The sequence below is a fragment of the Meriones unguiculatus genome, chromosome 17 (assembly GCF_030254825.1).
Source record: "Meriones unguiculatus strain TT.TT164.6M chromosome 17, Bangor_MerUng_6.1, whole genome shotgun sequence".
Classification (NCBI taxonomy): domain Eukaryota; kingdom Metazoa; phylum Chordata; class Mammalia; order Rodentia; family Muridae; genus Meriones; species Meriones unguiculatus.
In genome coordinates, this window is record NC_083364.1 from 12,732,639 (window position 1) to 12,755,911 (window position 23,273).

General features: G+C 44.6%; 1 protein-coding gene across 1 annotated transcript; it reads left to right on the top strand.

The window, feature by feature from the left end:
- Window positions 1-17,255: 17,255 nt before the first annotated feature.
- LOC132648482 (sentrin-specific protease 2-like) lies at window positions 17,256-18,017 on the top strand (the record flags this gene model as incomplete). Its single annotated transcript, XM_060370006.1, has 1 exon — window positions 17,256-18,017. A coding segment is annotated over one exon (762 nt), but the record flags the coding sequence as incomplete, so codon positions are not given.
- Between the last annotated feature and the right edge of the window lie 5,256 nt (window positions 18,018-23,273).

Here is a 23,273-nt window from a genome sequence, read left to right on the forward strand (position 1 = left end):
ACCAACAGCACAGGCTCCAAGAACAACAATCAATAAATGGGACCTCATGAAACTGAAAAGTTTCTGTAAAGCAATGGATACTGTCATCAAAACAAAACGACTGCCTACAGATTGGGAAAGAATCTTCACTAACCGTTTATCTGACAGAGGACTAATATCCAGTATATACAAAGAACTAAAGAAGCTGAAAAGCAGCAATCCAAGTAATCCAATTAAAAAATGGGGAAAAGAGCTAAACAGAGAATTCTCGACAGAGGAATATCAAATGGCAGAAAAACACTTAAAGAAATGCTCATCCTCATTAGCCATCAGGGAAATGCAAATCAAAACGACCCTGAGATATCACCTTACACCCATCAGAATGGCCAAGATGAAAAACTCAAGTGATAAGACATGCTGGAGAGGTTGTGGAGAAAGGGGAACCCTCCTCCACTGCTGGTGGGAATGTAAACTGGTACAACCACTCTGGAAAGCTATCTGGTGCTTTCTAAGACAAATAGGAATAGTGCTTCCTCCAGACCCAGCTATACCACTGCTAGGTATATACCCAAAGTTTGTTCAAGTACACAAAAAGGACACTTGCTCAACCATGTTTATAGCAGCTCTATTTGTAATAGCCAGAACCTGGAAACAACCCAGACGTCCATCAACGGTGGAATGGGTACAGAAATTGTGGTATTTTTATACAATGGAATACTACTCAGCAATCAAAAAGGAAGAAATCATGAAATTTGCAGGCAAATGGTGGGATCTAGAAAAGATCATTCTGAGTGAAATATCCCAGAAGGAGAAAGACAAACATGGGATATACTCACTTATATAGACCTATAAGATATGATAAACATAATGAAATCTATACACCTAAAAACGAAAATCAATTGAGCGGACATGGGGTGAGATGATTAATCCTCGTTTAGAAAGACAGATGGGATGTGCATTGAACGTATGACAGGAGTCTACTGAGTGCATCTGAAAGACTCTAACTAGCAGTGTTTTCAAAGCAAAGACTCATGACCAAACCTTTGGCAGAGTACAGGGAATCATAAGAAAGAAGGGGAGTTAGTCTGATGGGGAAAGGATAGGAGCTCCACAAGGACCAAATATATCTGGGCACAGGGTCTTTTCTGAGACTGACATTCAACCAAGGACCATGTATGGATATAACCTAGAACCTCCACTCAGATGTAGCCTGCGGTAGCTCACTAACCAATTAGTTTCCCAAAGTGAGGGGAAGAAGGACTATTTCTAACAGGAACTCGATGACTGGCTCTTTGGTCTCCCCACCCCCGAAGGGAGGAGCAGTCCTGTTAGGCCACAGAGGAGGGCTTTGCAGCCAGTCCTGAAGATACCTGATAAAACAGGATCAGATGAATGGGGAGGAGGTCCCCCCTATCAGTGGACTTGGAAAGGGGCAGGGTGGAGATGAGGGAGGGAGGGAGGGACTGGGAGGGAATGAGGGATCAGGACACGGCTAGGATACAGAATTAATACAATGTAACTGATAAAAAAAAAACGATAATGTTTATTCCAATAAAATTTAAACTGGGGTTAGCTAATGTAAGATTCAAAAAAAAAAAAAAGAAATGTGTTGGAAGATGCTTGAATTAGAAAAATGATTAGTAGTTTAGACATTATTATCATCATTGGTATTGTTTGTTATTATAACCATGATACAATTATGCAGATAAAATCATTGAATTATAGGAAAAAAAAACAAATCATAAATCTTGCCGGTTTTGGAAAAAGAACTCAATCTTTGTAATACATTTCTTCGATGCTGTAGCTTCTTAACATAGCAACAAAAGAAGTCAGTAGAACAAAATGAGTAAACTGTCATTAATACAAAAGAAGTCAGTAGAAATAAACTGTCCAACATTTGCAAAATTTTGCAGTCGAACAGTTCTGCCAAAATAACTCTCTTCTAAAAGGCAGATGGGAAACTGCACTTACCTATATTTAACAGAAGAGGGCACTGCAGGCAGACTTTTAAAATATATGACCATGGTATTAGAGGTTCCTGATCTAGTCTAACAAATTCTTTAAAAAATAGATTATAGAAGTTGGGTGTTTATGTGTCAGTGAATTTGTGATGTTTGTTCTGAGATAAAAAAAAAAAAAAAGAATGTTACAAAGAGAATTCTGGGTTTGTTATTAAAGAGATCTGTGTTCGTATATGTGGCTAATCTTTTATGAGCAAGCTGTTTCTAGGTCACTCCAACTGAGGGAACAAATGGAATAAAAATGATAAAAAGAAAGATTTCTCTGTGTTGGCCCCATCAGCTGTGCACTGAGGCTTGTCCCCTCCCTACTCTTCCTGCTCTCTGATGTGCGAGTGACCTCCTTCTTCATCCTGGTTGGCTGTATTAATGTCTTCCATGCGCCACACCTGGCTAAACCCAGACGAATAGCACTGTTCCTCGCTCTGGGAGACGTGTACACTGCCACAGTGATGTAGATGCCAAAGGGCACGTGGCAATGTCAGTTCTGCTGATAGGGCATGCATGCGGCCCTAAGGCGACTTGATATGCTGGTGTGGGTTGGTGATGGTGGGGGATCCCACTTTCTAAGGAGAAGGGGAGGGGGCAAGGGAAAGAGTGAGGGGGTGGGATCAGGAGGAGAGGAGGAAGGGGGCTACAATTGGCAGGAAAGTGAATAAATAAAAAGAAACAGCTTTTTTTTTCTTTTTTCTTTTAAACATCAACTTATTTTCATTACAAAAAAAACTCTTTAATCTTGTTTTGATGAAGCCTCAAAATGGGCCTGGCCTTGCCTACATTCTAGAAGAAAGACATTTTGGAATCAAACTTGCAAAGGGAGGGGGCTGTGTGATCTCTTGCTAGTGGGAGGCTTGAGCTACCTCATGCAGGTCAAGATGAGCATTAGCAGTAGCAGTGCATTTCCATGAAATTTTCTGCTCCTTTCATAATCAAATAGGGCTGTGCTACTCTGCACTCAGTCTTAACTGCAGCTCGGCTGTGCATGTCTGGAGAAGCCCAACCTTGAACTCTAGAAGCAATATTTATCTGTGTGCTGTGTTCTCACACAATAGGAGTAGGACAATTGGGATCTCTAAGCACTAATTCATTTTCACACCACACTGTACCAGGACTCACCTTCTTGTGTCAGCTGTTTATTTATTTTTGACCCGCTGCTTTAAAAGATAACAGTTTGAAAACTCCCAGGTTGGTGATGCAGCTTGATTTCCATGTCAGTATTCTGGGGCTTCTGACTAAACTTCCCTGTTATTAATCAACATCTAGACTTACGGGTTAGTTCTATAATTTCATAGTGGGCAGGGTAAGTTTCACTTCTGATCCCTACCAAAATGTCACCAATGTTTGGCCCTCCTAGCTCACACATTTTGACTTGTTTGTCCAGGTGTTCTACTAGTGTGACAACATTTCCGGTTCCTTGAACTGTACCTCATGTGACACAATGTCAAATCATTACCCTAATACTTTCAGGGAGAGCCACTGTGGAAAACAGCATGTCATTTTCCTACAGCCTGGCAATGTAGAGTTGCCAAAGAAAATAAAGTTTCCATCTTACTATAGTTCCAAAAATGGGAATTAACTTAAGTCCAATAGAAGCATGCACAGAATGTTTATGATAAAATACAATGAGAACAAATGAAAAGGAAAGACCCAAATTGCTGAGGACAGATAGCATATGTGTTCATCAGAGAACATGTGCTTGAGGTAACAATTATTCCCTAAATTATTGATGGACTTCAGTAAATCCAAATAGATAATGAATCTTGAGGCTTTAGAAACACGAACAAGCAAAAGCACATGAGGGAAGCACAAGAATGACAACAGTGTGGAAAAGTGAAAGAAATATGGAGGAGGCACAGTACTCCAGACAGAATAAAGCCACAGCGACCAAGGCACTGTGTTGTCAGTGAGCCCAAGCATTCAACAGAACATCTTAATGTCGATGTGCAAGTGAACAGTTAGTTGGTTTTTGACACTGCTGCAAAACGAATAAAGAAAAGGTAATTTTTTCCAAGAAATGGTATTGGAATAATTAGATATCCATGAGCAAAATAGTTACAATTTTTGCAGCCTATGAAAAGTTACCTTGAAGAGGACTGTAGATTAAACATAAAATTATCATAAAGTGTTTAAAAGAAACCATAGAAAATGATCTCCATTACCTTGAGGATTGATGGTAAGTTTCCATATATGACTCCAAAAGCAAAATCTCTGAAAAAAATATCAACAGCAGCAGATTGAAAGAAAATGTTTGCAAATCATATACACGACCAATGCAAAATGTAGTCTCAGTACAATAAAACCAATGCCTGGTGGAAAAAAATGGGTAAAATATTGGAAGATATTTGTGCCATTTTTTTCTTTGATGTGAAAAACAAACAAACAAACAAACAAAACAGCGGACAAAAGCGAGCTAAGAGCAGGGAGGTGTCTGTTGGGTCCTGGTTTGCAGGTCCTGGCTAGCGGGAGCCCCAGCCCGCGAGGTCGGCCAGGCCAACTCGGGCGAGCGAGTGGCTGGGGGGTGCGGGGTGGAGGCGGCTCCTGGCCGCTTCCTCTACGGCCGTGGGGCGGACGCGGGGACCGCGCCAGGGCCGCGCACCATTGTTGAGACCCTCGCGGGGGTCGCGCCCCGCCGGCCGACGCCGCCTCCTCCCTTCCTGCCGGAGCCCCGGGGCTGGGACGCCGCCGCCGCTGCCGACGCCGGCAGGCCGAAGGGATGGCCGTCCCCGCGCAAGTCCGATCGGCGGGGCTCGAAGGGCGGCGGCGGCGACGCGCCTCGTACGCGTCGGGTTCAGCGCCGGCGGGAAACGCCTCTCCGGAACCTGCGCCGCGAGGGTCCTCTGCTGCCTCGGTCGCCCGGCGCCTGGGCTCGGTCTCCGCCGCCCATCGGCCGCTGCTGCCCCCTGGCGGCCGCGGCCACTCGCGCACCCTTAGCCGCGCCCCCGCCCGGCGGCCGCCCAGCCCTTGGCGCGCGCTCAGCCCTGCGCTCGCTGCGCAGGGAGGATGGCTGGGGCTGCCGCAGGCCGCTGGCACTTCGGCGAGGCGGGGCCCTGTCGCCCGAGGGGACCGCGCTCAGGGCCGACCCTTTAGCCGCCCTCGCCCCGGTCCCGGCTCCGAGCTCGTCCGGGAAGATGGAGGCCCCTTGTGGCCAACCCGAGTGGGGCCCGCGCACCAGCAGTGACTGCCCTGAAGGAGCCCGCTGAGCCTCGCTCCTCCTGGGGTCCGCGCGGTGGTCTGCGCCCGGAGACTCCTCTGAACCTAGGGACAGACTTTCTTGCCCCCTTCTGTGTGGGCCCTCGACAGTTTTTTCCAGGGGAGGATGTCCAGAGTTGGGTGTCGCCCTTAAAGAATCCAAGATGCTAGACCCCAGGAGGCAACTGAATATTGGATTGTGAAGGACCTGCCTGTCAAAAAGCACAAGAGGGCGAAGTTGTCCAGTTGAGGCAGGGAGGAAAACTGCCTGAGCACCATCGTGCTCTCGATCCCAGATGTAGTTCAGGTACTAGGATGACAGGGAAAGAGCGGTATACTTGGCATCGGTCACACTTAGGTGTCGCTGGCTTTCATCCGGCTGTGTTTACCCTTTAGGACCTTTTCTGGCTCCTCTCAACCAGTTTATCAAATGCTGAGTGATATATAGCAAAGGCGTGTCTGATGCCAAAATGTTTTCACTGCAAGATTTAACGGTCAGAGACTTTTAGACTGTTCCCTTGGTGAACAAACATAAGCCAAGAACGGGGAGTCTGCGTTAGGCAGCTGTCCTGAAGTATCTTAACCGTGTATTGCATAAATAAAGAGTTGCAGGCTGTGGGAATAATAGTGTCATCCAAGTTCAGGACTTGGGGACATGGACGGGATGAAAAGCAGACTGTGCGTGAGGCAGGTTGGGGAATAAGTTGTTATAGAAAAACAGCTCTTCAACAATTGATTGTTAGTTTGCAGTGGTGGGGAATTAACCAAGGCCTCATACATGCAAGACTATCCCTGAGCCATCACCACCCCTCCTCCACCTCTCTACCCCACCTCCCACCCATCACTCTGCAGCTGCCTGTTCCTGCATTTAAAGGTTGAATAGTAAGTACTTGGCCATCTATGAGAGAGGAAAATGCATTCCAGAGAAAAGACACATTTTACCCTTGGTCACTGCAAATAACTTTTCCAGAGATCCACTCAAAGTTTAGGTATGATAGAAGACAAAAAATACTTCACATTTTTTAAACATATGCAGGTGCACTGAGCTGGCATTTTTTAACTTGCTAATTGCCTCAATTTAATTTTTAGCGATGTTCTGTTCTATATCAGAATAGGATGTAAGAGTAAGGCTCTTTTATTTTGAACAACAGGTCTCATGTAGACCAGGCTGGCCTTGAACTTGTTTATTGAGACAAGATCTCATGGAGCCCAAGATGGGCCCAAATTTGCAAAGTAGGAAAGAATGACCTTGAACTCCTGATGCCTCTGTTTTTACCCTCTAAATGGTCAGATTATAGGCAGATGCCTCCACAACTGGTTTTCTGTAGTCCTGGGGAATAAACCCAGGCTTTAGGGCATTCTAGCTAAGCCCTCTGGCAGCTGGGCTCCAGCACCAAAGGACTTGTTTTTCTGTGTACTGCACATGAAGTTAGACTGTGAGTTTTTTGATGCTAGGAATTGGGGGGGCTAGGACTCACCGCTGAGCCCTCGGATCTTAAACTCAGTTCTGGGCTGCCCTGATGGCATGAGGATCTGATGAAGGAGCCGTTTTATAGAGAAGCTCCAGAATGCCCAGTGCAAGGGAGCCCTGCTGTGCTGTGCAGAGCACAAGGAGCCTTTTAAGCAGAGAAGTGCCATGAAGAGATTGGTATTCTGTAATGATAACTGGCAGAGAAAGGATGGGTCAGCCTGGGGAGAGCAAGAGCTGACACAGGCAGCCTGAGGGGGTCACAATCAAAGTCACCTTTAAGTGGGATTCATTTAAGTGGAACTGGAATTCTTCCTTTCATATTTTTTAACGTAACGTGAATACCCCATTTTTTAAAAAGATTTATTTATTTATCTATTATGCAGTATTCTGCCTGCATGTGTGCCAGCAGGCCAGAAGAGGTCACCAGATCTCATGATAGATGGTTGTGAGCCACCATGTGATTGCTGGGAATTGAACTCAGTAACTTTAGAAAAGCAGCCAGTGCTCTTAAACTCTGAGCCATCTCTCTAGCCTGGACCTGGGATTCCTATCACCCATGGTGCTGTTGGGGTTTCTTCTGTATTTGTACCTGAGAAAAGCAATGTGAGAGAAGAGACTGAATTACTAGAGAGGAATTGTTGACTGAGCCCAGAACAGAGTCAGAGGTAGAGAGGGCTTAGTGGTGAATCCTAGTTCTGCTGCTAAATAGTATATTAAAAAAAAAAAATCACTACCTGCCTAGGCCTCAGTTTCCTCATCTTTAAAATGTGTTAGTTCTTAGATCCCTGGAATGGAATAAACTCTTAATGAGATGATTATTTAAAATTGCTTAACAGAAGGGCCTCTGGCTTAGGCCTTGTCTTAGTCACTCTTCTGTTGCTGTAAGGAGACACCATGACCAAGGCAGCCTAAAAAAGAAAGCCTTTCCCCGGGGGCTTACTCACAGTTTCCAAGGGTGAGTCCATGGCCCCCACGGTTTCACAAGGGAGGCAGGCAGGCATGGGGGTGGAGTGGCAGTGAGGGCTTCCATACTGAGACAGCAACCGAGAGACAAACAAACAGAAAGAGGCCTAAACACTCAAACAGCAGAGCCTATGGGGACAAATTCAAACCACCTCAGGCCTATAGTTGAACCATCTAGAGGCTAAGAAAGGAGGGTTGCTTCCTCCCGGGGATTGAGACCAGCATAGGTACCACAGGAAGCATTGGCCTACAGCCTCAGCCACAGCAGCCAAGCAGTTTCTACACACCAACTGCATTTGATCATCGCTATAATCTGTGCCTTTTACTGTTCCAATTGAGAGAGATACTGTGTGGCTCAGCTGCCCTCAAACTCATGGTGCCTCCTCTCCTCGACCACCACACTCAGCTTCAACAGACTTTAACAGGAAACATTTTAAAAATGAGAGACAATGCCTTACCCACGCTTGATTTCACCAGGGTCTCTGTAATGCAAATTTACCTGGAAGTTGTGATAAGGTATCCCGTGAGAAAGAGCACAAGAGATAACGGGTTTTATTCTGAATTCCAGTCAATCCTGGGGAAGGGATTTCAGGGGGAACCTGGGGTATTTTGTTCAATGTTGAGAGAATTAAATGCTCATAGTCAGTTTTGCTTAGCTTTTTATTCAGTCCAGGAGCCCAGCTTATGGAATAGAGGTCCACATAAGGTTGAGGTGGGTTTTCCCATGTAGGTAATCCCTCACAGGCGCACCTACAGGTTTGTCTCTGGATGCCTCTGGACCCCCACAAGTTGACAACATTAACTACCACTGTGTTCACTCAGCAATCAATATGATATGTTGAGTGTTCGTGGCTTAACATTTCCAAGTTTGGGGATTACTCACTAAAAGTGAGCAGTTTGCACACAGTCTCACAAGAACCCCACAAGATGACACTAATATTGCCCTAATATTCCTAAATGGAATCTGGAGACTAAAGATTCTATAAATCAGACATAACGAGGATGTAATCCCAGCACACATCTTCCTGCACCCGGATTGACTCTTCTTTCCTGCTGTCTACTGTTTCCTGTGGACCTGTAACTCCTTGCCACTGGGAAGCAGGTTTACGCACGCAAGATGAGCACTTCTGATCACAGCTTTATATCGATGGATCTTGTTCCTCACCTGGCCTTCAGTGCCATCATCTTTCTCAGACTTAAGAACCAAACCGACTCCCAAATTTGAAAATGGTGGACAGCTAAAGTCTGGGCTACCTGAATCCTGGTTCCCACATCAGTCCTGTGTGACTTGGCTCCACCTTGTGGTGGCTGTTTTCTTAGCCCTCTGCTCCTTTCTACCGCCTCCTAATTTACATCTTTTCACTCTTCAGAGGTATGTGATGAGAACTTTGCCTGCTGGTGAGATTCCAGCCCTCTCTGGATAGTCCAAGTTTCCAGAAGCAGAGCTTCCTGTCCCATGTGACCCTTTACCCTTGGTGGAAGTAGGGGTATTCACCAGGGTCTGTGGCCAAACAGTGTCACTTAGAGAAGCATTGCTTTGCTTCAGTGCCGAGTAATTGAATGGTGTCAGTGTGTGTGTGTGTGTGTGTGTGTGTGTGTGTGTGTGCACTTGCATGTGTATATATGCATCTATACATGTGAAGGAAATAGGCTGACATCACGTGTTCCTCAGCCCCTTTCCACCTCAGCTTTTGAGTCAGGGTCTCCCTCCTAACCTGGGGTGCACCCATTTGGCTAGGTTGATTAGGCAGTGGGGCCCAGGTATTCTCCTGCTGCCTTCCCAGCTGGGAACCTACAGACTCACCCCATCACACTGAGGACTTTTTACTTTGCTGGAGATCCAAACTCATGCTTTCATGGTGGGCACTTGACCAACTGACCCATCTTTCCAGACTCTGAAACAAATTTTAAAATAGCAAATGGAAATGCACCATTGGCGCCAAGTTCACATACTTTTTAGCTATAATTGTGGCTTTAATGAATTTCCTGTCTGATGGGCCATCCTGGGACGCCGTCAAATGGAAGGGTACATTCTTGTGCCCCCAAGGGGACTGGTTACAAATGAAGCAGGGGAAGCCAGCATGCTCCCTTGTGTTTAGGGATCAGACTAGAGCATCGCAGCACACATCAGACTCTCAACACACGTCCAGCACTGTCTGGACTCCCAGTGACCCCTGACCTCACAAAGTGCTTGCACTTACACGTACAGTGGTAGTGTTTGGGATCCAGTCCTGGGACACTTCATAACCAGCATCAGAGCACTTTAGAGTCTGTCTTAAACTCAGACACACCACTTCACGATTAGGACGACACTTCTCAGGACCAATGCGCGTATGGGGCACAGGGAGATCTCGTCCTTCTTCAGAGTGAAGCCTGAGATGCTGACGTTCCAGTAAGCTCTGAGGAGGTGTGCTACAAAGGCCATTCTGAGGAGCAAAGACACCATAAGTTCCAAATATTGACTGGTGAAAAGAATTCTCCAGGTGAGTCTACTCATGTGAAGCTCAGAACTAAAGCACATCAAGAGAATAACCTTATAATAGAGTTTTACTACCTGAGTGCCAGTGACAGTGCTGCCAAGACAATTTTCATTGAACGCATCTCTAAAAACTAATTGTTTCTTCAGTACACTTTTCCTCTTCACCTGCTCACCTGTAAGAGCATCGGGCTTGTACTCAGGTCCATCTGTTTCCATGCTGCAGGAGTCACAGTTCAATTACAATGGATCAGCCTTCTTTCTGCTCATCTCGGTAATTCTGAACACCTACCCCGACCACCCTCTCATTAGGACAACTATTTTCTGCTCTTAGAATGCTACTAAGGTTTCCCATGTTTCTGATGCACAGTGTAGTCAGGATATGAATATTCCAAGAGCCTATACCATTGAAAATATTAAATCCCATCCCTTATTTTAACAAGATGGTATTAGCACTCCAAGGAACGCAGCAAGAGTTAGGTCAGAGAAGAACTGTCAGCTGCAACTCAACAGTCAGGGTGAAAGGTGGGATAATAAGTATTCAGAGCAAAGCCTGAAAAAAGATCTCTTAGCAGCTACAGATCTCTGCCCATATTCTAGAAGGCAAAGGTCAGGCTCTCTTTTTCTTGCACTTTGGTAGAAGGTATTAAGAGGGTGCCTGTTTTTCTAGCCTCTTCCCTAGAGACACATGCTGTGGCGTTAGTCCTGACTTGTTGATAGATATGTGCCCAGGGAGAACAGTCTAGGGTTGGTGAATGGCACATAACCTCCCCCTGAACTCCAGAAAAAGAAGCCTCAAACTAACTGGGGCACTGTGTACCCTCACTTGTACAGGCCAATGCCACTCTTGACAGCATGTTTCCTTCTGATCAATACTATCACTTAAATTTTGAGGAAAGTAATGTTTGCATGGCTTTAGCTCCTTCTTGAGGAAGAGGCCAAGAACCTGAAAACCCTCGGCCTGGTGCCCCAAGCACCAGCAGCACTCCTATCGACTGAGTGGCTCGAGGTGTCACACATCCCACAGGCCATCAGAAGTGGGTAGTGGCAGCGAGACAGAATGCTTGGTCTAAACCCTCCTTTCTGTCATATTCAGTCATGATCATTTCCATCATAAAAGAATGGACAGACACAGATATATTTGCATACTATGCTTTGGAAATGGATTTGGGGTGGGTCCTAGAGGGAAAATTGAGTCCCGGATGTCATTTAATAGGATGGAGACATGCTTGATTCTCATATGTAATTCCAGAACTCAGGAAGGGTGTGGTAGAGGGATTGCCTGGGTTAGGGGCCATACTAGGCTACTGTATTAGTCGGGGTTCAGTGAAGAAACAGAACTAATAGAATGAATATGTACAGGAAAGTGTAAAAGGGATTTATTATGGTGGCTTACAGGCTGTGGCCTGACTATTCCAACAATGGCTGTCTCCAAAGGAGTGTCCAAGAGGCTAATAGTTGTTTGGTCAACAAGGCTGGATGTCTCAGGGGGTCTTCAGCACGTTCTGGAATCCTGGAAGAAGTAGGCTCTAATGCCAGTGAAGAAGTGGACTTGCCAGTCAGAGTGAGGGCAAGCAGGCAAGGAGAGAGCTTCCTGCTTTCACCTCCTTTGTATGGGCTGCCACCATAAGGAGTGGCCAGATTAAAGGTGGGTCTGTACACTTGGAGTGATTGAATTAAGAAAAGTCCCTTACAGGTGTACCCAGAACCTTGGCTTTTGTTCATTCCAGATGTAGCCAAGTTGACAACAAAGAATATCTATGGGAGCTACACAGTGAAACTGTCTAAAAAGGGAGAAACTGTGGAAGAAACTGAATTTTTATTTTGACTGTGGTTTTGGGAGACTGGCCCTTTAGAAGAGGTCCTGGTATACAGCCCCTATGCTTAAACTGGACTGATTTGTTGTTTTGGTTTTTGTTTTGAATACGGAAAGTCACGATGAGATGGGAAGAGATGTTGCCTACATTAACATACTTTAATTTTTTTTATTATATGTGTATGGGTGTTTTGACTGCATGTATATCTGTGCAGCATTTGCATGCCTGGTGACAGACGTAACAGGGCGCTGGAAGCTGGTCTCCTGGAAGCTGTGAGGCACCATGTGGATTCTGGGACTCCAATGTGGGTCTCAGAGTGTTTTCCACTACACGGCCATTTTCTAGCTACTTTTGTAATGAATACAATAGATATAAAAGAAGTAACAGGGCCAGAAGATATTTCACCTTGATGGTACAAGACAGAAAAAAAAAAAAGATAAAGTAAATGGGCAGGTACAGATAAAGCTGGGATTACAAGCACCAGGTGGCATTGCCCCTCTCTCATGCCTTCCTAACTTTTTGTTTCATTGCTGCTGCACAGCAGGCCTGCGGCCAGCAGGATTGTCCACTGGGTAATAGTGCTGGTCAGGTGAGCCTATGAACCTGAGATGTAGCCTCGGGATCCAGCATGCAATAAAGCTCAGCTTCTAAAGGTTGTCCTCTGGCCTCCACAAATACACAATGGGACACATTCATGCACTCATACATGTATACACACACACACACACACACACACACACTGTACACACCTATGCTCTCTACAAACATACTCTGTCCACACACATACTCTCTCTCTTGCTAAATGATAATTTAAAATAGAAAAACTTAAAACTAAAGCAGGCTTGTAGAATTGTGGTTTGTCCACCAGGAAAAACTGCTTGGACACAGGGTTCAAGCTGATAGAAAATATTAGTGAGCTGGCAACTACACTGAGCACTCAGGATCCTAGGGTATCCCTCAGCTTTTCTCAAGGTGAGCTTTTAAGCACAAATCCCATAACCTGTGTCTGAGGTCTGTCTTCCCCTCCTTTTGCTTGAATCCCAGACTTTGGAAACCATCATTGTATTCTTCTCTTCCATGAACCAGAGATTTTCAGATTATATTATCTCACAGAGGTGAGATAATACAACATTTATCAGGTTTATTTCACTTGACATACATTATCCATGTTCAGCCATAATTTTTCTTCATATGTAAATTCTTCCATTGTGTGCATGTCATGTATCATGAGTAATCTTGGGTTGTCAACTTGATCACATCTGGAATCAACTAAAACTCAAGCACCTGGGCACATCTGTCAGGAATTTTCTTTTCTTTTCTTTTTTTATTTTAGAACCTTCTTTTTCTTTTTCTTTTTCTTTTTAACTTTCTAAAAAGATTTTCGAAATTATACTATAATTACATTTCTCCCTTCCCTTTCCTCCCTCCACACCCTGGCATTTCCCCTCCCTACTCTGCTTCAGATCCATGGCCTCCTCTCCTTTCATTAACTGTTATGGCATTGCAAATATGTATATCAGTATGCATAATCCCAAATATAACCTGCTAAGTCCATAAATTGTTGCTGGTGTGAGGAGCTTCCGGGAGGCTGTTCTGTACTGGGCATTTAATCGGTGTGCCCTTAATGAAGTTGGCTCCCTTCAGACGGGATTTTCCTGGACTGGGTCATTTGAGAGGGATTCATTGGGTTCAGATGACCCAACCTAAATTTGGCCCTCACCTTGCAGTGGAAGCCTGCATAAAAGATCCTGGAAGAAGGGAGTCTTTGCCTTTTGTCCACTCACCCTCCCTTTCTCTGGCAAGTTCATCCATCTTGCTGCTGAGGCATTTCTTCACTGGCATTACAGCCTACTTCTTTGGGATTTCAACATATACTGAGGACCAGCTTAGACAGCCAGCTTTGTAGACTGAACAAACTACGTGGATCTTGAAGGTGGTAGGCATTAAATCGTGGCCTTTGTTTATGCAAGGCATACGCTCAGTAATTGCTGATCTACAAGCTCCCTTCCTATATAATGTATTTTATCATTCGGGGCTCTTTGTATCCAAGGCTGACTGTGAAAGCCCTACACTGCTTAAGATGACCTTGAACTTGTGGTTCTCCTGTCTTTTCTTCCAGAGCGCTAGGAGAAGAGGCATGCCCCATCACATGCAGTTGTGTGTGGTATGGGAAGCAAACCCAGGGTTCTTATTTGCTGGGCCAAGAGTTCCACCAAGTGAGCTCTACTCCACTCCAGCCCAGCTCTGCTGCCCCACAACTCAGCCCACACATGCTGACTTCTTTGAGAGAGCCTGCACACAGGCACACACACACATATGCACACAAGTACACACGTGAACACAGACAAACACACACCAGAAGCTACAGAAAGAAAGAACACAAGGTTAAATGTCAAAAATGTCAAACTGTGTCCAGAACATGAAGTGGGGTTTGGAAAGGCAGCTGTGACGACCATTCTTGACTGAGAACTGGATTCCAGTTATGTGGTATTATGTAAAACCCCAAAATGAAAAGGCATACCTGTGAGGGATTCCTTGCTTAATTTTAATCCTCATCTTTGAAGAGGGAAGCCATGCCTCTAATCCAGGCCACACCTTCCCCTAGATGCCTCTATAAAAGGCGCTGGAACTAGGGAGCTTTTGCTATTTGCCTGTTACTGCCTCGCTGAGAAGAAGTCCATTCCTTCACTGTCCTTGCAGTCTACTTGTGTAGAATTCTGGCCTTTACTGAAGACCAGCTGAGACATCCACACTCATGGACTGAAAAACTACTGGACTTTTGGACCTTCCATTCATAGGCAGCCATCTCTGGACTAGCTGGACTTCAGCCTGTAAGTCATCTATCTAAACTCATCTATCTATCTATCTATCTATCTATCTATCTATCTATCTATCTATCTATCGTGTGTGTGTGTGTGTGTGTTCTGTTACTCTCTAGATCCCTGACTAAGCCTGCCAGCCTTGTAAACAAGGGGAGCCCAGTTGTCCAGATGCTTTGGTTCTGCCCCTGCCATTCTCTGCTCTGAGAAGTTCCTTTGGGTCAGAGAGGAAGGCAGGAAAGACTGAGAGGCACACTCTTCTCTGTGGTTTCTCTCTGCCCTCTTGTGGCCGTGGCCTGAATTTGCAGGGTGAGAGGCACAGCCATTCCACAGTGATCCACTAGGATAAAAGGCCTCTGTCTTCGCTCACCTTTCAGAGTTTATTGCAGTTCGGTCATTTATTTGTGTTGGGGGTGCAGCAACTGCTGGCTTGCCACAGCACATGTGGAGGTCGGAGAATAATTCGGGTGACTGGGTTCTGTCTTTTTATCTTGTGTGACTCAGGAATTGCCCTGAACTGGTCAGAGTTGCCAGTGAGCAGCTAACCGGGCTGAGCCATCTCATTGTTCCTCCCTTCTGTTTGGCAACGATCAAATCAAATATAATCTACAAAGCTTCGCCACTGTTCAATCACATGTTATATGAGTTTTATGGAGATATGGTTATGTCTCTAGATTTTGGGGAGTGAGAAAGGCAGCTACAAGCAGGTTTAAACACATGGTTTGGTCTCCGTCTTTCAAGGTTTAAGGACATAGAAGCTTCTCAAACTATTTTTAAAAGCTTTTACAAGGGATAACTATCTTTTCATTTATTACATTTTTTTTTCTAATTTTGTTTTGTACATTTTAGCAATGATTTTTACTTAGTTTTCCGGTACACTGTTTTTCTGGAAAAAAAAAAAAAAGAGAAATTGGCTTAGTACAAATCCTAGCTTTTATTTTTATAAGATTTATTTTTAATGTGTATGAGTGTTTTGCTTTCACATATGTAAGAGCAGTGTGTGTGTGTGTGTGTGTGTGTGTGTGCGTTTCCTGCTTAAAACCAGAAGAGAGTGTCAGCTCCCCTGGCACTGGATTTACAGCTGAATGTAAGCTGCAAAGACAGGGCTAGGAATCAAAGTGTGGTCTTCTAGAAAAGCATCACTCTTTACCACGGAGCCATATCTGCTGAGTCATCCTAAAAAGATCTCTCCAGCCAAGCAGTGGTGCTGCCGCTTTTAATCCCAGCACTTGGGGGTTTTTACATTTATTTATTCATTATATGTGCTGAACTTCTGCTCCTCTGAGTTCTTACTGATCTTGGGTTTGCTTCAGCCAGCAGGAGTTCCAACAGGAATTCCAGGAATGAAAACAAGCTTTAAGACCCTAGACCTGGGGATAGTGGGCAGGGCCTCCATTCACCAATGAATGTTGCCCTGGTGCATAAAACCACATCATAACCAGCTAGTGGAAACTGGACTTCCAGAGCCTTGGTGACAGTGGAGGGAGGCACACAGTAGTCTTGCTTCTAAAGTGTGTTGACTGCTGTCTTTGGCTGAAAGTCTCTGACACTCATTGTGATTTCCACAATTTCAGGTTCTACAGAGGCTCCTTGTGCCCTAGAGCGATCCTTCTCCCTCAGTAGGGAAAAACAAAAGGCAGAGTCGGAACTCCACTGACCTTTCTATAGGGGGACTGAGGAAATGCCACCTGAAAGACAAGATTAGAGAAGATCAGCTATGTGAGAAGTGTCCTGTGACACTGCCACCTCCTTCTGTCTTCCTGGCCTAACTGACCCCAGCGCCAAAAGAAACCTGTGCTCTTCCCCTGCGGATTCTGACCTTGAACCACCATGTCTGGTGTGGATAAGACATCTCCCAGTTGACTAAAGGACCCTTCAGCCATCAAGGGGAAAACCCAAGAACTCCCACAGAATGCCCAGCTGACCTGCACTTTGACTTGGACATCAGAAAGCTGTGTTGCGGCCGGCAGCCAACACCTGGGCAAAGACAATCCAAGTAGTCCCTATATAAGGCAGCCTTGCAAGCAGGGTAAAAGAATGAGCCCTGAACAGCCAGAGAAAGGCCAGAAGAGGAAATGCCAAGAAGACAAAGAGGATGATGTGTGGTCCGAAGAGGCAGTCCAGTCCTGGAAGAAGCTGAAACAGGAACAGCATGAAACAGAGCTTGGGGATGAAGAGCCTGACAAGAGCTGAATATGGACACCCCAGGAAAAGGGTCCGTTACAGCTAATGGCCCCAGAGTGTGCCAAAGGCCCTGAGGAAGAGGCTGTGACTGAGGAGTCTGTGGGTGGAGGCCAGGGTCTCAAGCCCCCCCACAGCAACAGGGAGGAAGAAGTTCAGAAAAACCACAATGAAAAGTGCCCAGGGCTGTTGGAACTCCTCCAACCTGATGTCCCCGTGAGCTCAGGCCCTCACAGCACTCACACAAGCACCATGGACACCTCCAAGACTTTCAAAGGTTGTGCTGAAGGGCAGAATCATGAATCGGAAACACCTCAAATCTACACAGACAGTGTCAGCAATGGCATGCCCAAAAGCAAAGTGTCAACACCTGAGGTCAAGAAAAAGGCTCTTGAAGACCAAGAGAAGGGTAGAGGGCTGGACTGTGGTCCTGATATCACAGTGGACATGGAGAAAGAAATCGGCAGTGCACTAGGCCCTGGGTCAAAAGATGAGTTCTTGAGCTGTGCCTTCAAACTGCAAATGACTCGAGGAGACCTGTGGACCCTAAGGAACACCCAGTGGCTCAACGACAAAGTCATCAATTTTTACATGAACCTTCTCATGGAAAGAAATCAAAGTCAAGGCTACCCGGCACTTCACGCATTTAATACCTTCTTTTACACCAAGTTAAAGTCTGGTGGCTACAGGTCAGTCAGAAGATGGACCCGGGCAGTAAACATCTTTGCAAAGGAACTTCTCCTGGTCCCAGTTCACCTGGGCACGCACTGGAGCCTGGTGGTCACAGACCTAAGAAAGAAGAGTATTGTCTACCTGGACTCCTTGGGACAGAAGAGACCCGACATCCTTAAGCTGCTTTTCTGCTATCTGCGGGAGGAGAGCAAAGCGAGAAGGAACAGCGACCTGAGCCCTGCTGAGTGGAAGCAACACAGCATGTTGGCAGAGGAGATTCCTCAGCAGCTGAACGGGGGTGACTGCGGCGTGTTCGCCTGTAAATATGCAGATTACATTTCCAGGGGCCAGCCCATCACCTTCTCCCAGCAGCACATGCCTCTGTTCAGGAAGAAGATGGTGTGGGAGATCCTGCACCAGCACTTACTGTAGCAGCGCCCCCTGGCGGCCACTGCGAGGCAGCTGCTCCGAGCTCTTTCCCAGGTGAGGCTAAGGACTGCAGGTACTGGGTGTGGAAGAGCCTTGAACAAGTTCTGAGTGTAAAGACTGTGGCCAGGACAGCCGCGGCTGCACAGAGAAACCCTGTCGGGACAGAACAACAACAACAACAGAAGACACGTGTGCCCACCGAAAGTTAGAAACTATCCGGCCTGCACAGCGCATGCTCACAAGCACGTGGCTTTCAAGATTTATCTGTGACTGAGGTCGATGCTGGATTGAATTTTGCTGTTCTTGTTCACAAGTTTTAGCTAACTGGCAGTGGACGGCTTCCGGTGCTTTTCGGCCTTTAGTTCTCTACTGCTTGTTTGCATTAGTTATTACTGAAAGGAAGGCCACCAGTTGCCTGTCTCCGAGTGAATCTCAGGTTCCTTCCGGTACTGTGTGCTACCACAGAAGTGTCACAGTGTGCTGCTGTTCACGGGATCTGAGCAATCCAGGAGAAGTAAGAAACCCACCGGAGGCATCTCAAGATACTTCCCAGCCTGGAAGTAAAGACACATATTTTATTCTCTGAAGAAGAGTAACTAATGCTAGATGTGCATTGTAAACCCGGGACTCCTTGAAGCCTCACCCTCCTGAGGGCTGTACTAAACTGTTTATTCCAAAAAAATAAATATATATATTTATATATATATATGTAAATAAACAAATATTTATATATAAATAAAAATATCTTTTATATATTATATATATAAATATATATATTCTCAAGCTATTTTTAAGATGTTTTCTTTGTATATATTAAGCTGAAATTTAATATGTCATGTTAATATTTATATTCTGTCATCTTAGCCCCACTATTGGTATAGACTTAATATATTTAGTGTGAATATTGCCAACTACATGATAATCTATTTTTATACAGGAAACTTTAATTTTTTATTAGCAGTAAATCTTACATTTGTGTTGTTATTCATTAAAGTTTTTATTTAATAAAGTTTGGAGTTTTTTGAACATACTTCTCAAGATCCTGTGCCTGCTGTTCCTTGCATGGTGTAGTAAGGTTGTCCGAGAGAACTGGAAAGCAGATGTCCACGACAAGATCCAACAGTGTAAGCCGGAACCTGTTCATACATCTGCATGCTGAGATTGCTCTCGTTCCAAACCTCTGACCTGAAGACAGGGCACTTTAGCCAAGACCTGTCCTCCTCCTGGGAGAAGCTCAATATCGCAGCCACGGCTGCCTTGAAAAACCAAACAGAACAACCAAAACAAAAAAAAAAAATATGTGATATCAAGACTTCAAAAATTCAAAGTTTTAACATAGTAATCAATGGAGTTCTGATACCTAAAATTACTTCTCATCATGTTAAAACCACCTCTGTCCAGACCTCTGGACAAAGAAAAGAATGTTGATTTTTTTAACCCCAGATAATTTTTTTTTAAATCCCCAAGCTTTTATTATGACTTAAAAGTAGAAGGCTCCAGAAGTTCATCTTTTGTAACTTAAAAGAATTCATGTGAGCCTCACAGAGTTTGCAACTTGGATCTATCTACCTGTCACAGGTCAATTGAACTCCAATCAACAGACTAAAATTCCCCAACTTTTGCCTGTTCCTGATGGAATAGGTGTGTGTGTGTGTGTTTGGGGGGTGCTCCAAATGTAAGAGTTTCCTTTAAGTTCTTTAACTTTAGCTTCTGTCCCTAGTCTGAATATGTCTCAGCAGATTTCCACTCACCTGACAGTCACCACCCAGGAACCAGAATCAGACAACAAAGCACTCCAAATGTGATCTACAGCACCCAAGCCCCAGGCAGTCCTACAAAAGTGGAGAGCCTGGGCTTGCTAGGTGATGTGCTCCAGTCCAGCTGCGGTGATTGCTTCCTGTCTTTTACCTTGATCAGGAAACCAGATGCTTCTGATGAGTGCCCCATTTCCTGAATGAATCCCCTCCCAGGCTTTGATTAACATTCCAGCCTTCTTGGGCCCCTACAATGGCATCCTAATTTCAGTTGGGGCCCATTTACAAAAGCATCTATGTCACCCTTATCCTCAAAAAAAGACTGAAAAAGTTCAGTCCAAAGGAAACTCTCTGGCAAGGAAGACAAATGGCTACTTGGAGTGCCTACCCAATAAACCAGGCTAGCTCATACTGACCTCCAGGCTCCCTTGTTTGAAAAAAATAAATAAATAAATAAATAAAAAGGTACCTGTAAAAATCAACTAGATCAAGATCCATCAGCAGGTTGATCCATTAGCTGAAGCAGTTTTGCAACATGATAGAGCACTCACCATACTCTTTGCAGAACAAGGATGTGATTGTGTGGCTGTAAGAGAAAATGTTGTTCTATGCAAACCACTCAGCAATCATTAGAGATTCCTGTACTCTCAGGAAAACAAAAACAAAAACAAGCAAACAAACAAACCCCGTACACTGCAGACAGAAAAATGACCCAGAACAGGGCAAGCCCATGGTTGCCATTCTCATTTCTTTGATTTTCCGGGTGATAACTCTGTCTTCAGCTACTGCAGAACACCAGACACTTCTGCTTCTGCTGATCATCGCTGGCTTGTGCATCATAAATGTCTTAACTAGATACAGAAATTTTGGTCTGGGTGCCAGTATACTGATGTTTATTAAATCCCCATGTGAACAGATGTTAGGCCCACCGAGAGCCCAATTACCAGAGAGACAGATGAAGGTAACTTGGAGATTTTTTGCCGCAAACAGAAGAGGTTTATTCAGGCCAGTGAGTGATGGGGCTGCTTTGCAAGTGAGCAGGGAACAGCCCCAAGAGACAAAGGCATGGGGTTTTTAAAGGAAAAAGCAAGGGAGGCGTGGGGGTTGCAAGCTTGGCAGAACATGATTGGGTGAATGGGGTTATGGGGTAGTTGACTTTTAATATCATTGGTTCCTTTTAGGCACCCACGTCCAGTCAGGCCTGCCCCTGACATCTGGTGGATATCTGATCTTCAAGTTACACCCAGAATGTCCTGGATGGGGGAGCTGTGGCCATCCGGACTAGTTGCCAGGCACCCTATCTTATACTGCAGGCCTGGACATTCTTCTGCAGCAGGGTGGGTCTTGTCCACATTCACCCACTTCTCCTTTTGTCTGTGTCCTTCTGCTTTCTGGAAAACTACCAGGAGAATTTAGTTTAATTAATATGGGGTACAGAATTCATAAAGAAACCTGTAAAGCTAGCCTGTTCCTTTCACAGGTAACCACCACAGGGTCAAGAACTTGACTCAGGATACAACTTAAGTGGGGGATGGAAGTGATGGTGAACATTATGTTTAAAGTTACTGTGCTTAAGAGAACTATCAAACAAAAAGCGTGTCTAGCCTATAAGTCCTACTTGTCCAAGGACAGAGGAGGTCTCAGAATGCTTGGGGTTGTTGTTGTGATTGCCTGGTCTTGTTCATGGAGGATACAGACAGTGTGTGGTCACTCCTGTGAATAAGCTTGTTTGCCCTTGACTGCACCTAGATGGAGGTGTCTGAGGATATGCAGGCAGGAAGTCTGCCAGTGTTCCTGCCTCTAGGTGCACAAGGCCAGGATGGACACAGCCTGTGAGCCTTTAGGAACACATGATTATTGTACCTTGGGACTGCATCTTGAGAGCACTCTCAGGCACAGTCTTCACACCGGGGGTATCTGGTGCTAGCATCTGAATGAAGTTTCTTCTTTGTTAAAATTTTAATAAATAGATAAAGAAATAAAAAAGCTTTGTTTTCTGAAAGTACGGAGATCTGTGTTTTTGGAAGTTGAATGAATTATTTCCAAATGTACATTTTCAACACTGGTATCTTCAAATATAAGTCTCAGCCTTGTTTTAAGTGCTGTACCAAACTGTTTATTTGAAAAAGGGTACTCAACTTAAAGCTACTTTAACATTTTTGGTACAGATTAAACTGAAATTAATTTGTTACTCATTAAGAGTATTATTCCCCTTCACATCCTCACTGTGATTTAGTATTTAGCCTCAATAGTTCCAGTTTCATAATAATCAGTTTTACATGTAATAGTTCAACCTTTTCTGTTCATTGCATAATTTATAATGGTATTATGAAGTCTTTATTTTATAAAGTCCAGAGATGTCCAGAACATACTTTATAAGATTATGCTCCCACTGCTACTTTTATGATGCATTCAAGATTTTCTGACACAACCTAGGGAGCAGATAGCTAGGGGATAACCCATCAGAATTTCTGTCATTCAAGCATCCTACATCAAGTTCTGATTACAGCACTTAAGGGCTTTGTTGCCTGAAGTTCTCCAATCTTCCACATTTCTTCTGCAACTCACTTCCAAAGTATTAAGAATCACATGTTCAGGGTATTGTAACAACAGCCCAACTCCCATTACCGATTTTCTGTATTAGTTCCTTTTCTTGTTTACTATGAAAAAATGTTTTGACAAAGCAAGGAGAGAGTTCATAATGTATTCCACAATTCAAGGGTATAGTTGATATATATAGGAAGACCTAGTTGGTAGCTGGAGCTCAAGCAGTTGGTCACATTGTCAACTGGGACCAGAATAAGTTCCTTTGCAAAGAGGTTTAGTGCCTGTGTCCATCTTTTGACTAACCTGTAGCCCCCGTTCCATTTTTAATTGGATTATTTGCTTTTTTTTTGTTATCCAGTTTCTTGAGTTCATTACATAGTTTGGATATTAGTCCTCCATCAGGTGTGGAGTTGGTAAAAATATTTTTGCATTCTGTAGGGTGCTACTTTAATTGATAGTGTCCTTTGTATTACAGAAGGTTTACAGTTCCTTGAGGTTCCATTTATCCTAGTGCCTGTGAGATTGGTGTTCTGTTCAGAAATTCATCTCCTGTGCCAGTTAAGTACAGAGCTGTTGCCTGCTCTTTCTCCTATCCAGTTCAGTGTATCTGTTTTATGTTGACTGAACACAGCTGTTTCTGTTGGTCTGGACAAGTTTTGAAAGGTATTTCGGTGAATAATAGTACTATTGAACTTTTAGCATGATTTCAGCAGAACCCGTTGTAAAAGATTTTAGATCACCTTTTAAATTTCCTCAAGCTCCCCCAAAGCATCTATTTTGCCTGTTTCCCTCCTTTTATCACAAATTCAATTCTGCAAAAAGGGATAGACCTGACACTCTTACAGATAAACACTGAAAATCCTTTCTTTCTTTTTTCATCCTGAGATCCAAGGTAATTGGCTGCTGGACTGATGGGACACACAGCAATCACCAGCTAAGATAGTGTCATCAAACCATC